Raw genomic sequence first — 15,046 nt, forward strand, 5'->3', positions numbered from 1 at the left:
TCGCCATGCCGTGGAGAACCTGGCCGCTCAGGTTTCCGACCTCTCTGGACAGTTCCAGAGTCTACGTCTCGTGCCACCTGTTACTTCCTGGCCTGCCGAGCCTCCAGAACCTAGGGTTAATAACCCACCTTGCTACTCCGGGCAGCCCACTGAGTGCCGCTCCTTTCTCACGCAGTGTGAGATTGTGTTCTCTCTCCAACCCAACACATACTCTAGAGAGAGAGCTCGGGTTGCTTACGTCATTTCACTCCTTACTGGCCGGGCTCGAGAATGGGGCACAGCTATCTGGGAGACAAGGGCTGATTGCTCTAACAAGTTCCAGAACTTTAAAGAGGAGATGATTCGGGTTTTTGACCGTTCAGTTTTTGGTAGGGAGGCTTCTAGGGCCCTGGCTTCCTTATGCCAAGGTGAACGGTCCATAACGGATTATTCTATTGAGTTTCGCACTCTTGCTGCCTCTAGTGAGTGGAACGAGCCGGCGCTGCTCGCTCGTTTTCTGGAGGGACTCCACGCAGTGGTTAAGGATGAGATTCTCTCCCGGGAGGTTCCTTCAGATGTGGACTCTTTGATTGCTCTCGCCATCCGCATAGAACGACGGGTAGATCTTCGTCACCGGGCTCGTGGAAGAGAGCTCGCATCAACGGTGTTTCCCTGCTCCGCATCGCAACCATCTCCCTCCTCTGGCTCAGAGTCTGAGCCCATGCAGCTGGGAGGGATTCGCATCTCGACTAAGGAGAGGGAACGGAGGATCACCAACCGCCTGTGCCTCTATTGCGGAGTTGCTGGACATTTTGTTAATTCATGTCCAGTAAAGCCAGAGCTCATCTGTAAGCGGAGGGCTACAGGTGAGCGCAACTACTCAAGTCTCTCCATCAAGATCCTGTACTACTTTGTCGGTCCATCTACGCTGGACCGGTTCGGGTGCTACATGTAGTGCCTTGATAGACTCTGGGGCTGAGGGTTGTTTCATGGACGGAGCATGGGTTCGGAAACATGACATTCCTTTCAGAGAGTTAGAGAAGCCTACGCCCATGTTCGCCTTAGATGGTAGTCATCTTCCCAGTATCAGATTTGAGACACTACCTTTAACCCTCACAATATCTGGTAACCACAGTGAGACTATTTCTTTTTTGATTTTTCGTTCACCGTTTACACCTGTTGTTTTGGGTCATCCCTGGCTAGTATGTCATAATCCTTCTATTAATTGGTCTAGTAATTCTATCCTATCCTGGAACGTTTCTTGTCATGTGAAGTGTTTAATGTCTGCCATCCCTCCCGTTTCTTCTGTCCCTACTTCTCAGGAGGAACCTGGCGATTTGACAGGAGTGCCGGAGGAATATCATGATCTGCGCACGGTCTTCAGTCGGTCCCGAGCCAACTCCCTTCCTCCTCACCGGTCGTATGATTGTAGTATTGATCTCCTTCCGGGGACCACTCCTCCTCGGGGTAGACTATACTCTCTGTCGGCTCCCGAACGTAAGGCTCTCGAGGATTATTTGTCTGTGTCTCTTGACGCCGGTACCATAGTGCCTTCTTCCTCTCCGGCCGGGGCGGGGTTCTTTTTTGTTAAGAAGAAGGACGGTACTCTGCGCCCCTGCGTGGATTATCGAGGGCTGAATGACATAACGGTTAAGAATCGTTATCCGCTTCCCCTTATGTCATCAGCCTTCGAGATTCTGCAGGGAGCCAGGTGCTTTACTAAGTTGGACCTTCGTAACGCTTACCATCTCGTGCGCATCAGAGAGGGGGACGAGTGGAAAACGGCGTTTAACACTCCGTTAGGGCATTTTGAGTACCGGGTTCTGCCGTTTGGTCTCGCCAATGCGCCAGCTGTTTTTCAGGCATTAGTTAATGATGTTCTGAGAGACATGCTGAACATCTTTGTTTTTGTCTATCTTGACGATATCCTGATTTTCTCTCCGTCACTCGAGATTCATGTTCAGCACGTTCGACGTGTTCTACAGCGCCTTTTAGAGAATTGTCTCTACGTAAAGTCTGAGAAGTGCTCTTTTCATGTCTCCTCCGTTACTTTTCTCGGTTCCGTTATTTCCGCTGAAGGCATTCAGATGGATTCCGCTAAGGTCCAAGCTGTCAGTGATTGGCCCGTTCCAAGGTCACGTGTCGAGTTGCAGCGCTTTTTAGGTTTCGCTAATTTCTATCGGCGTTTCATTCGTAATTTCGGTCAAGTTGCTGCCCCTCTCACAGCTCTTACTTCTGTCAAGACGTGTTTTAAGTGGTCCGGTTCCGCCCAGGAGCTTTTGATCTTCTAAAAGAACGTTTTACGTCCGCTACTATCCTCGTTACTCCTGACGTCACTAGACAATTCATTGTCGAGGTTGACGCTTCAGAGGTAGGCGTGGGAGCCATTCTATCCCAGCGCTTCCAGTCTGACGATAAGGTTCATCCTTGCGCTTATTTTTCTCATCGCCTGTCGCCATCTGAGCGCAACTATGATGTGGGTAACCGTGAACTGCTCGCCATCCGCTTAGCCCTAGGCGAATGGCGACAGTGGTTGGAGGGGGCGACCGTTCCTTTTGTCGTTTGGACAGACCATAAGAACCTTGAGTACATCCGTTCTGCCAAACGACTTAATGCCCGTCAAGCTCGTTGGGCGTTGTTTTTCGCTCGTTTCGAGTTTGTGATTTCTTACCGTCCGGGTAGCAAGAACACCAAGCCTGATGCCTTATCCCGTCTGTTTAGTTCTTCTGTGGCTTCTACTGATCCCGAGGGGATTCTTCCTTATGGGCGTGTTGTCGGGTTAACAGTCTGGGGAATTGAAAGACAGGTTAAGCAAGCACTCACGCACACTGCGTCGCCGCGCGCTTGTCCTAGTAACCTCCTTTTCGTTCCTGTTTCCACTCGTCTGGCTGTTCTTCAGTGGGCTCACTCTGCCAAGTTAGCTGGTCATCCCGGTGTTCGAGGCACTCTTGCGTCTATTCGCCAGCGCTTTTGGTGGCCGACTCAGGAGCGTGACACGCGCCGTTTCGTGGCTGCTTGTTCGGACTGCGCGCAGACTAAGTCGGGTAACTCTCCTCCTGCCGGTCGTCTCAGACCGCTCCCATTCCTTCTCAACCATGGTCTCACATCGCCCTAGACTTCATTACCGGTCTGCCTTTGTCTGCGGGGAAGACTGTGATTCTTACGGTTGTCGATAGGTTCTCTAAGGCGGCACATTTCATTCCCCTCGCTAAACTTCCTTCCGCTAAGGAGACGGCACAAATCATTATCGAGAATGTATTCAGAATTCATGGCCTCCCGTTAGACGCCGTTTCAGACAGAGGCCCGCAATTCACGTCACAGTTTTGGAGGGAGTTCTGTCGTTTGATTGGTGCGTCCGTCAGTCTCTCTTCCGGGTTTCATCCCCAGTCTAACGGTCAAGCAGAGAGGGCCAATCAGACGATTGGTCGCATACTACGCAGCCTTTCTTTCAGAAACCCTGCGTCTTGGGCAGAACAGCTCCCCTGGGCAGAATACGCTCACAATTCGCTTCCTTCGTCTGCTACCGGGTTATCTCCGTTTCAGAGTAGTCTGGGTTACCAGCCTCCTCTGTTCTCATCCCAGCTTGCCGAGTCCAGCGTTCCCTCCGCTCAAGCGTTTGTCCAACGTTGTGAGCGCACCTGGAGGAGGGTGAGGTCTGCACTTTGCCGTTACAGGGCACAGACTGTGAGAGCCGCCAATAAACGCAGGATTAAGAGTCCAAGGTATTGTTGCGGCCAGAGAGTGTGGCTTTCCACTCGCAACCTTCCTCTTACGACAGCTTCTCGTAAGTTGACTCCGCGGTTCATTGGTCCGTTCCGTGTCTCCCAGGTCGTCAATCCTGTCGCTGTGCGACTGCTTCTTCCGCGACATCTTCGTCGCGTCCATCCTGTCTTCCATGTCTCCTGTGTTAAGCCCTTTCTTCGCACCCCCGTTCGTCTTCCCTCCCCCCTCCCGTCCTTGTCGAGAGCGCACCTATTTACAAGGTACATAAGATCATGGACATGCGTTCTCGGGACGGGGTCACCAATACTTAGTGGATTGGGAGGGTTACGGTCCTGAGGAGAGGAGTTGGGTTCCGTCTCGGGACGTGCTGGACCGTTCACTCATTGATGATTTCCTCCGTTGCCGCCAGGATTCCTCCTCGAGTGCGCCAGGAGGCGCTCGGTGAGTGGGGGGGTACTGTCATGTTTTGTCATTTATTATCTTGTCTTGTCCCTGTGCTTCCCATTCTATTCGTTTCCCTCTGCTGGTCTTATTAGGTTCTTCCCCTCTTTCTATCCCTCTCTCTCCCCCTCCCTCTCTCACTCTCTCGCTCTCTCTTCTCTCTATCGTTCCGTTCCTGCTCCCAGCTGTTCCTATTCCCCTAATCAATCATTTAGTCTTCCCACACCTGTTCCCGATCCTTTCCCCTGATTAGAGTCCCTATTTCTTCCTTTGTGTTCCGTTCCTGTCCTGTCGGTTCCTTGTCTAGAATTCACCGTGCTGTGTTTGTGTATCGCCCTGTCGTGTCGTGTTTTCCTCAGATGCTGCGTGGTGAGCAGGTGTCTGAGTCGGTCTGGTTCAAGTGCCTTCCCGAGGCAACCTGCTGTTCACCTGCTGTTCAAGATCGAGTCTCCAGTTTGTCCTCGTCATTTCGAGTGAAAGTTGTGTTTTTTGTTTGTATTTACTTTACTGGATTAAAGACTCTGTTTTCGCCAAGTCGCTTTTGGGTCCTCTTTCACCGGCATGACAGATACACCCATCCATAGTGAAAGCTAGCCCAATATTGGACTACAGGAGCCTAACGTTACTTCTTATTCCAAGGACCTTACAGGCTCTGTTTGAAGGGCGAATTGGCTCTGTAAGGCAAAACAGCCAAATACTCCATCAAAACGTGAATCGATTCTCAATTAAGGTACGGTTCTAGAAACATAAATCCCTCTACTTTCATATCACTTCTAAATACTTTCACAAATGCAAAATACACGTTTCTAACACATTTGTAGCCGACAGTATTTTCCAGTGACAGCATGTTTGCGGCGTCTGTTCTCCGTTTACACACAGGTGTTAGGAGATGCAGATGGCTAATTAGCACTCTTTCTTACGCTTTTCTTCCCCCGTAAACAAGGGCTGTAAAATGGAAATATGGCCGTGTGGGAACCCTTTCCTTACAAAGGTGTGTATCAATTTAACATTTTGTTATTTTACAATTATTGAGAGTCATGAACTGAGAGTCATGGTCTAACCTGAGAGCATATCTACAGGAACAAGTGTGGCTGACCTCACATCAAAGGTTTCAGAGAAACAACGGTCTGTCTATACTTTGTGTAATGTCATCAGGAAACTGTCTCCGATTAAAGCACTGATGAATATGTAGTTAAAAATGTGTCGAATTTGATTGTAGATCCTGGCCTAAGTCGATGGGTTTAGGCAGAAGCGGATGTTGAACTTAATCTGGTCCGGATCGCCGTACAGAATTTACTGTGAGTAGTTTGAAACTGGTAATATGATGCAACAGAAAATGAAACATTTCCTTGTGAAACCATGGAATAGATTCTACAAGTTTTCATTTGTTTTCTCTTTACAGGTATTATGGTGTTGTAACCTTGGTGTCAATATTTCAAGTATTAAAACCCTCAGCAATGAAACCTTCTTTACATAATGTGTCTTCTTCATGTGAAATGTGTTTGTGTGTACAGTCCTGTTGACTCATAGTATGCTTTCTCTCCAGTACTCCAACGTGTACTGCACAACCCCTAAAGTCCAGATGTTATGCTGGTGAATGAGGACCCAAAAGCGACTTAACGAAAACAGAGTCTTTATTCCAGTATATGACAAAAGTAATAATCCTGGAAAATATCAAGGAGAAAACAAAACAGGAAAAACTGAAATCCACTCGTAGTTGCGAGGACTGACTGGAGACTCGACCATAGACTGCAGGTTGCTTCGGGAAGGCACCGATCGTAGCAGACTAAGACACCTGCTCATACGCAGCATCTGAAGAAGATAAAACACGACAGGGCGAGACAAGGACACAGAACAGCGAACATCATACAAGGATCCGACAAGGACAGAAGCGGAAAACAGAGGGAGAAATAGTGGCTCTAATCAGAGGGCAAAATAGGGGACAGGTGTGAAAAGAGTAAATGAGGAACAGCTGGGAGCAGGAACGGAACGATAAGGAGAGAGAGCGAGAGAGGGAGAGAGGGAGGGAAAGAGAGAAAGAACCTAATAAGACCAGCAGAGGGAAACAAATAGAAGGGAAGCACAGAGACAAGACATGATAACCAATGACAAAACATGACACCAGAGCCTGATAGATGACAGGTCCATTCAGGCGGAGTGTCTCAGCTATGTCACCAAGCAAGGTTACAATCAGTTTGGGAAGTTGTAGTCAGAAAGAGTTTGAATTTGTTACAGTCAGTATGCTGTTTGTGTTTCTAGGAGTGTGTCTAGGAGGATGAATCATTACAGAGGACTGAATAAGTATTTTGATAAATATATTTATACTCTGTGGTCTCTCATAGCAGTACCCTTTACTGTTTCTGCAGGAATGAGCTACAAAGGGCTGGACGAGCGTTTGGAGAATGACCCAAACATCATTGTGTGCTGGAAGTGATACCCTGGCTTAATCAGCAACCACGCAGATAGAGCAAGCCCCCTCTCAAACAAAGACAGACAGAGCCACATGAGGTCCCATTGTACGAAAACATAAGTCTCTTGCTCGTCTCCCATCTGATGCACACGAAAGGCTGCTGTCCAGGAGAGACAAAGTGAAGTAACCATGGCCAAAGATGCCATAAAGTGACTTCTTCCTATCACTGGAAATCTTCTGGAAAATATCTGTGTATTCAAAGGCTAAGACATGTAGGTATTTTTATACTACCAGTATGTCACCAAGCTCACTTATCTTCAGGTTTTTTTTATCCAGACTCTTGAAGCAATCATTGTTGTGGGATAGTTTCATTCAGAACAATGAATGGAAGAAGTCATAAAGACCACAAAACAAGGAACAGTATACTTATTTATTAATTGTGCAAAAACTCTAATTTAATATACACACTCCTTGCAATAATAAAGATGCAATTGTTGTCGTCACCCACTGTCTGACTGTTGATCTTGCACACCTCACCTAGTCTAAAGATGATTATTGCCCACCTTCGCCTCTTCCTCTCTACGTAGGCTTACCTCCGGGATCTTTTTGTACCGCTCTGTCTCTTGTAGTCATACTGTCTGTAATGCGCATGCGTATGTATCCAGTAACCATGCCAACCTTTTGGTATCAGCAGGTAAAGTGATTTCGCGCGTCAAGCTGCCTCAGTCTCCACACTTTCTCTCAACTCAGACTTTTTTTGGTACAAACATTTATTGTCGAGAATATGGAAACCTCTGTTCTTTTTCCCGGAGAGGCAGAAGGATATGTCCAAAATCTGGAAACATTCTCACTCAGGGACATTGGCTCTCCAAGGTACAGTATGTCTTCCTAGTAGGAGTTAACGTTAGCTAGCCAGATAACTTACTGTACTAGCTAGCTAGCTAATAGCAAAGACCATCTCTGGTGATAATGCCAGCTAGACAAAAGTGGCAGTCTATCTCGCGCTTTTTCAGTTTCGTGGCTGCGGTATTCCAGTCATTGCTTTTGATTGACAGGTGGTTCAGACAACATGAGTACATAGAGAAACTCAACATGCAGGCGATATTGAACGCTTCATCCACAGCCACTCAGGACGAGTTCGTCAAGGAACTCCTTGTGTCACTGGGAAAGGTAATAACCGTCTTCTATAAGGTTAGGTTAGCTATCACCTGTACAGGTGTGTTATGTCGTCTCCGTTTTTTTATGGACCAAAAGATACTGCACAGGTTACTGCACATGTCAACAGGTAATTGATTGAACCCCTTTTTTTCTCCCTAGATTCCCACCCTGGTCCATGAGATGATTCTGGTGGAGCTTTGGAAACAGAAGGTGTTTCCTATTTTCTGTCAACTCCAAGACTTCAATCCGAAGAGCACCTTTCCTCTGTACATGGTGGTGAGTGCAAATACCAAGGGGGGTGTAAGAGGAGAGATATTTCGTCTTGCGTTAAAAAAATATATATATATATTTTTTAAAATGTCCAGGAATTCAGCAAAACATTTGTTTAATTTAGGAAATCTGTTCTCAAGTATTCACACGAATAAAAAATAAATGTGTCTCAATGTACAGTAAATAAGGTATGAAATGATTTATTTTCCATCCATCAGACCCCATCGCTGCCAAAGGTTTTTCAACAAAGTACTGAGTAAATGGTTCTGAATACTTATGTAAATAAGGTGTTTCTGTTTTTAAAAAAATATATACATTTGTAAAAATGCCTAATAACCTGTTTTCGCTTTGTCGTTAGGGGGTATTGTGTGTAGATTGATGAGGGAAAAAATTATTTAATCAATTTTAGAATAAGGCTGTAACATAACAAAATGTGGAAAAAGTCAAGGGATCTGAGTACTTTTCGAATGCACTGTACATGTACAAATCTGGACAATGGGAGGATTTTGCAGAACAGTGTAGCCTGGAAGAATAAAAAAAATGTGCAGCACCAAAATCCCACTGCACTGAGCGGCCTCTTCAAGTTAAGCTAGAATTTAGGCCGAAAGGATTTGACATGTAATTGGTTGACGATATGACATTGGCCTACGTCTCATCTTGAACTGCGAAGAATATCAGATCTCAACAACCATTGGAGAAGTGTTTACCACATGATACAGCTTATATCTTGATGTAGGCCAATGTCATATCCTCAACCAATCACATTTGTCATTCTTTCTGGCTAAATTCCAGCTAACTGTCCTCTTCTTCAAGTTTAACTACTTACAAAAAGGGTGCTTCTAACGAAGTCTTACAAAAGTAAGTAAATTGCCTTATTAGACTGAAATATATAAGGTAATTTCATTAGAATTATGAGACTCCATGCTCATTAGTTGCTCATTCAACATTTTCACTGCTGCTTCAAACAATCCCGAGATAAATCTCCCTTCCTAACTGTTTTACAATGTGACTGCGAAAGGCATGTCAATTCTCATCAAATCAATAGGAAGTCTGACTGAAATACGGGATGAAATTAGTGGTGTTTTAAGTTGTTACTAAAATGTGGGACATATTTGTTTGGTCGCGGGACAAAGGGACAAAATGTTGGACTGTCCCGCACAATGGTCACCCTATTGTACACCCCCTAGAAATTTCCATCTCATTTCAGCCTCTCCCTTCTCATCTACAGATTCACCATGAGGCTACAATCATCAACCTACTTGAGACAATTATGTTTCACAAGGTGAAAACTTATTTGAACACTTGCCTCAGTACCAGCACAATGTATGCAGTGTCTGTTTCAGACATCACATAAGCTACAGTATGTCCTAAATACATTTAGTGTCTGTATGTGTTGGTTACAGGACTCCTGTGAGGCAGCAGAGGACTCAGTCCTGGACCTGGTGGACTACTGCCACCGCAAACTAGCCCTTCTGGCCAGCAGAGCATCCAGGGAGGACACCCCAACCCAAGACCGACTCAGTCACACAGAGAGCGGAGACTCATCCTCTATTAAGGTACAGGGTGGATTCCTCTTTACAGGAGCTGTCTGGGTTCCAGCTACAACATTAGAGTCAGGCCATTGCAAGTCAGGATGGTGGATTTACTTTGGTCAGTGGTGTGGATTGTAAAATGTTCTGTTGTGCTGTGTGTCTGATGCAGGATTTGCAGGGTCAGATTGCGGCATTAGAGTTTGAAATTTCCCTCAAGGCTCTGTCTGTTCTGCGCTACATCACTGACCATACTGACAGGTGGGAGATTTAGCATTCACATATCATTTTTCAAATACCTTACATGCTATCGAAAAAAATAAGAAATTATGTCATGTGGTGAAATGTATTGTTTGTGATTTCTCTCTCGCACACAGTATCAGTGTGATCAATAGGATGCTGTGCACCCATAACCTGCCCTGTGTGCTAGTACAGCTGGTACAGCACAGCCCCTGGAGTCGCTATTCTGCAGGTTGGTCACTGAACGTGTATTCATGCAAATGGACAAAATGGATCAGACAATTTCCACATAACCCCATCTATGGGATAATATGATTATATCAAAACAATGGCCATCTTTTTACCTACATAGCCTAGTTGTTACAGTGTAGTAGTAGTAATGTACAGGCCCTGCCCACCTGAGGATCTGTATTTTTCAGCCATCTATTTCCTGTGTTTGAGGGGTGCAAAATCCACTTGTCTCTTAAATGTTTGTAATGACCTGTCAAACACACCCCGGTAATGGCTGAAATGGGCTCAATGGGAGACATTGGATTTCTGTAGAATCTATAAGAACGCTAAAGCTTAGTCTTGGTTTCAACACACCGTCTTGACACTTGCTTCACAAAAAAGAGAAGAAAGTTAACTTTATTTTGATGAGTGTTAATTTTTTTGTGGAGTTGAATAATAATTGAATACAGTTGCCATTTTTAATAAATAGATGCGCTGAAATGAAAGCAACTTCAGAAAATGAACACTTGGATTATAGTGATATTATGTCTGATTTCGCAAATAGTGTATGTTTTGTATAATCTAGAGCCAAGTATGTTGAATTTTAATCTTGAGCGTATCTTGCTATTGACACACTTGTTGAATTATGCAAGAGCACTAGACAACAATGAAGCAGTTTAGACAGTGCAGGTGAGTGCTGGTAGGGTAGACAGAGCAGGTGAGTGCTGGTAGGGTAGACAGAGCAGGTGAGTGCTGGTAAGGTAGACGGAGCAGGTGAGTGCTGGTAGGGTAGACGGAGCAGGTGAGTGCTGTGCTGGTAGGGTAGATAGAGCAGGTGAGTGCTGTGCTGGTAGGGTAGACAGAGCAGGTGAGTGCTGGTAGGGTAGACAGAGCAGGTGAGTGCTGGTAGGGTAGACAGAGCAGGTGAGTGCTGGTAGGGTAGACAGAGGAGGTGAGTGCTGTGCTGGTAGGGTAGACAGAGCAGGTGAGTGCTGGTAGGGTAGACGGAGCAGGTGAGTGCTGGTAGGGTAGACGGAGCAGGTGAGTGCTGGTAGGGTAGACGGAGCAGGTGAGTGCTGGTAGGGTAGACGGAGCAGGTGAGTGCTGGTAAGGTAGACGGAGCGGGTGAGTGCTGGTAGGGTAGACAGAGCAGGTGAGTGCTGTGCTGGTAGGGTAGATAGAGCAGGTGAGTGCTGTGCTGGTAGGGTAGACAGAGCAGGTGAGTGCTGGTAGGGTAGACAGAGCAGGTGAGTGCTGGTAGGGTAGACAGAGCAGGTGAGTGCTGGTAGGGTAGACAGAGGAGGTGAGTGCTGTGCTGGTAGGGTAGACAGAGCAGGTGAGTGCTGGTAGGGTAGACAGAGCAAGTGTTTGGTGGTTGCAGCTCTGGTCCTCCCCTTTATGTTAATTTACTTATATACGCTAAGTTCACACCAGGTGTTTATGCAAATGAGGCACATAATACTTTTATTTATTTTAACACAAAATATTTAAAAAATACCTAATACAATAATTAAATGTACAGTACCAGTCAAAAGTTTGGACACACCTACTCATCGGTACTGTGTATATGAGTGCATTCTAAGAAATAATTCCCACCAAAATCACTGAACTCCATTTCATTATTTGTCCATGCCAGTATAATGTTTTATGCACTATAATTCAGTCAATATATCTCGGATTATAAACATTTTAAACGTTTGGAATGTCTTCATTCATTGTCCAACTGTTGCATTTAAAAAAAATGTTTTTAAAACCTTTTAACCATTATGATGACCGGTCCTGTGTGGCTCAGTTGGTAGAGCATGGTGTTGCAATACCAGGGTTGTGGGTTCGATTCCCACTGGTGACCAGTATGAAAGTGTATTCATTCACTACTGTGAGTTGGTCTGGATAAGAGTGTCTACTAAAATGTAAAATGAAGTAAGAAGCCCAACCTATCCCTCATTACCTGTCCTATGTCTCCCTCTACAGGCACGATGGAAAAGTACATGAATGGAAAATGGCAGAAAGTTCCATCTGAAGACCGTCTAAAGATGACTAAATTGGACGGCCAAGTCTGGATTGCTCTGTACAATCTGGTGCTGAAGGAAGACTGCCAAAGGAAATATGACTTCAATAACTTCAACAAGAACCAGCTCTTAAAGGTACAGTAGCCTCAGCCAGTACTGGCACTTCTGACTATAGGGGCTTCTAAAACCTAATGGTCAAATCAATCAATCAAATGTATTTATAAATCCCTTTTTACATCAGCCGATGTCACAAGGTGCTATACAGAAACCCCAAACAGCAAGCAATGCAGATGTAGAAGCACAGGGGCTAGGAAAAACTCCCTAGAAAGGTGGGAATCTAGGAAGAAACTTAGACAAAAACCAGGCTCTGAGGGCTGGCCAGTCCTCTTCTGACTGTGCCGGGTGGAGATTATAACAGTACACGGCCAAGATGTTCAAACGTTCATAGACCAGCAGGGTCAAATAATAATAATCACAGTGGTTGTAGAGGGTGCAACCTCAGGAGTAAATGGCAGTTGGCTTTTCATAGCCGAACATTCAGAGTTAGAGACAGCCGTTGCAGTAGAGAGAGTGAGAGATCCATAGCCGCAGGCAGAACAGTTGAAACTGGTGCAGCAGCACGGCCAGGTGGACTGGGGACAGCAAGGAGTCATCAGGCCAAGTAGTCCTGAAGCATGGTCCCAGGGCTCTGGTCCTACGGGAGGGAGAGGGAAAGGGAGAGAATTAGAGGGAGCATACTTAAATTCACACAGGACACCGGATAAGACAGGAGAAATACTCCAGATATAACAGACTGACCCTAGCCCCCTGACACATAAACTACTGCAGCATAAATACTGGGGGCTGAGACAGGAGGGGTCAGAAGACACTATATAGTATAGCCCACGAACATCTCTCCCACGGCACGAACCCGATGGGTGCGCCAACCCGGACAGGATGATACAGTGACTCAAATCGTATCTGATCTCCCCTCCGATTAGGACATAGATGAGGTATCCAGCTGCTGTTTTGACTGAAGTGTTTCCTAATACTGTTATTACCATGATTGTATCTCCTTGACTATATGTGAGGATAGCATTATGATCTCTGAGAACTCTGTGCAGGATAGCGTAGGTGGTCTATCAAACAGACCACCATGCAGACCAGAGTACAATAAAAGTCCAACTCAAACTGAAACTTGAACCATGAAATGTCAGAAAATCACCCATTATATTCTGTGTGTAGTTACGAGGTTTCCTGACGGAGGTGTTAGTTGACCAGCTGCCCAACCTGGTAGAGCTCCAGCGCTTCCTCAGTCACCTCACTGTCACAGACCCTGCCCCTCCAAAGAAAGACCTCATCTTGGAACAGGTGAGGAACACACTCACACAAGGAACACGCACGCGCATGCGCACACAGGAACATGCGCACACAGGAACACAATTAATTGCTGTCATACAAATAAATACCGTCCTTTTACTGGTAGATTCCAGAGATGTGGAACAACATTATGCGGGACAATACAGGGAAGTGGAAGGCCATTGCCAAGTACCAAGTGAAGGAAACGTTCAACCCCTCAGAGAAGGACCTGAGACAGCAAGCACTCAGGTAATACTCAGCCTGGTGTTATTAGTAAAGAGACTGAATGAGACCAAAATCTTTAAGGGTGAATTTAACATTGGAAGGGGTTGAAACATACGAATGTGAACCTTTCTGTCTCTGTTACAATCTGTACTGTTTTTAAATCATCATGGTCTAGACTGGCCCAGACCTATAACCTGGATGTGATGGAGAGTTTGATCCCTGAGAAGCCCAAGTGTGGAGCCTGTGGGGCCGAGGCTTCTAAGAGATGCTCCCGCTGCCAGGGAGAATGGTACTGCCAGAGGTAAGACTGGTTACAGTGAAACACCATACAGGGAAATGCACCTCCTTAAGTAAATATCAAGAGGATGGTGCTGCCACTTTTATTGTGAATCTCTTACTGGTCTTGCAACAAAAGATGTACTCAAAAGACTATGAAAAAGCCATTGGTTTTATTACCACCCCTTGGTTCAGGAGGTTCTACATTGTTCAGTTGAATGAGATTATACGTGTTGTTGCTCTGTCCTTGTAGGGAATGCCAGGTGAAGCATTGGTCCAAACACAAGGTTGCCTGCCAGCTGATGGCCGACGGCACAGAGAAGCTCCAGAAGGACCTGGCCGTAACGCCTACAGAGAGAGAGAGAGGCAGACATAACTGACATATTGGACTGAGTGATGGGAGAGAGAAGGGGCTAAGTCAATGGACAGTTCTCTACCTAAATGCCATTTGGGATGGGATTCGATTGCAGTTGGTTTTGGACTGTTTAATGTAAACATTTTGAGGTTTGTCTCGATTCAATTCCAACTTCTAGATTTTATGAATTACAATGATAATCTAACTCGTGATTAGAAGGGTTAATTTAAGTAATGAACTGCTAAGCCTTTGCTATCCCTTTGATCTCAGACCTGATACTGAGTGGAACTCACAGGTTGAATTTGGGAGGGGGCAGAACTCAAGACTTTTAATAATCAGCTCTCCTCTGTTGTAGCTTTTTTGGGCTTTTTTTAATGCTTTCTATGCTTCTGTTATATATATTGAGATAAACAATGTGTAAGTACAAGAATAGCCTATGTTTTCGGCTACAGGTGTTTTGACTCATCATCTTGGTCAGTGATCCTGGGATCAGAATCTGCCTGTTGTTCAGGTAACAGCAAGGTATCAATTTCACTGGGTTGTATTTCAAAGTAACTTTATCCACTTGATTGTTTAGACTTTGCACACCACTTTTAAAAAGGTGTGCCTGTCATGTCTTTAACTCAGACCCCGTTGTTCAGGAAGTTCACAAACCGTTGATTGCATAAGCAGTCAATGGATGATTAGGCAAATTATTATCCCGTAAGGTCGTTTTTATTTGAATGTCACTGGGGTGGGGATTTCACACACCCCTCACTCCTGCTCTACTGTCCAAGACTCAGAAGCACCCCCTATGTGAAAGAATTCCTCATGTCAAGAACAGTAGGCTGCTCTTCACTTCCTTTTCTTTCTTTTATTAAATTGTTACTGCTGCATCATATGT

At 45.5% G+C, this 15,046-nt stretch overlaps 1 protein-coding gene across 1 annotated transcript; it reads left to right on the top strand.

The window, feature by feature from the left end:
• The first annotated feature begins 7,230 nt into the window (after positions 1-7,230).
• Positions 7,231-15,038, top strand: zmynd10 (zinc finger, MYND-type containing 10). The gene is made up of 12 exons (XM_046342938.1): positions 7,231-7,426; positions 7,609-7,723; positions 7,871-7,987; positions 9,210-9,263; positions 9,385-9,537; positions 9,683-9,771; positions 9,888-9,982; positions 11,932-12,104; positions 13,194-13,319; positions 13,435-13,556; positions 13,708-13,833; positions 14,062-15,038. The coding sequence occupies exons 1-12, from the start codon at positions 7,338-7,340 to the stop codon at positions 14,186-14,188; spliced, it is 1,386 nt and encodes a 461-aa protein (XP_046198894.1). The 5' UTR covers positions 7,231-7,337; the 3' UTR covers positions 14,189-15,038.
• The last annotated feature ends 8 nt before the right edge of the window (positions 15,039-15,046 follow it).

Source organism: Oncorhynchus gorbuscha, linkage group LG03, assembly GCF_021184085.1.
Source record: "Oncorhynchus gorbuscha isolate QuinsamMale2020 ecotype Even-year linkage group LG03, OgorEven_v1.0, whole genome shotgun sequence".
Lineage (NCBI taxonomy): Eukaryota > Metazoa > Chordata > Actinopteri > Salmoniformes > Salmonidae > Oncorhynchus > Oncorhynchus gorbuscha.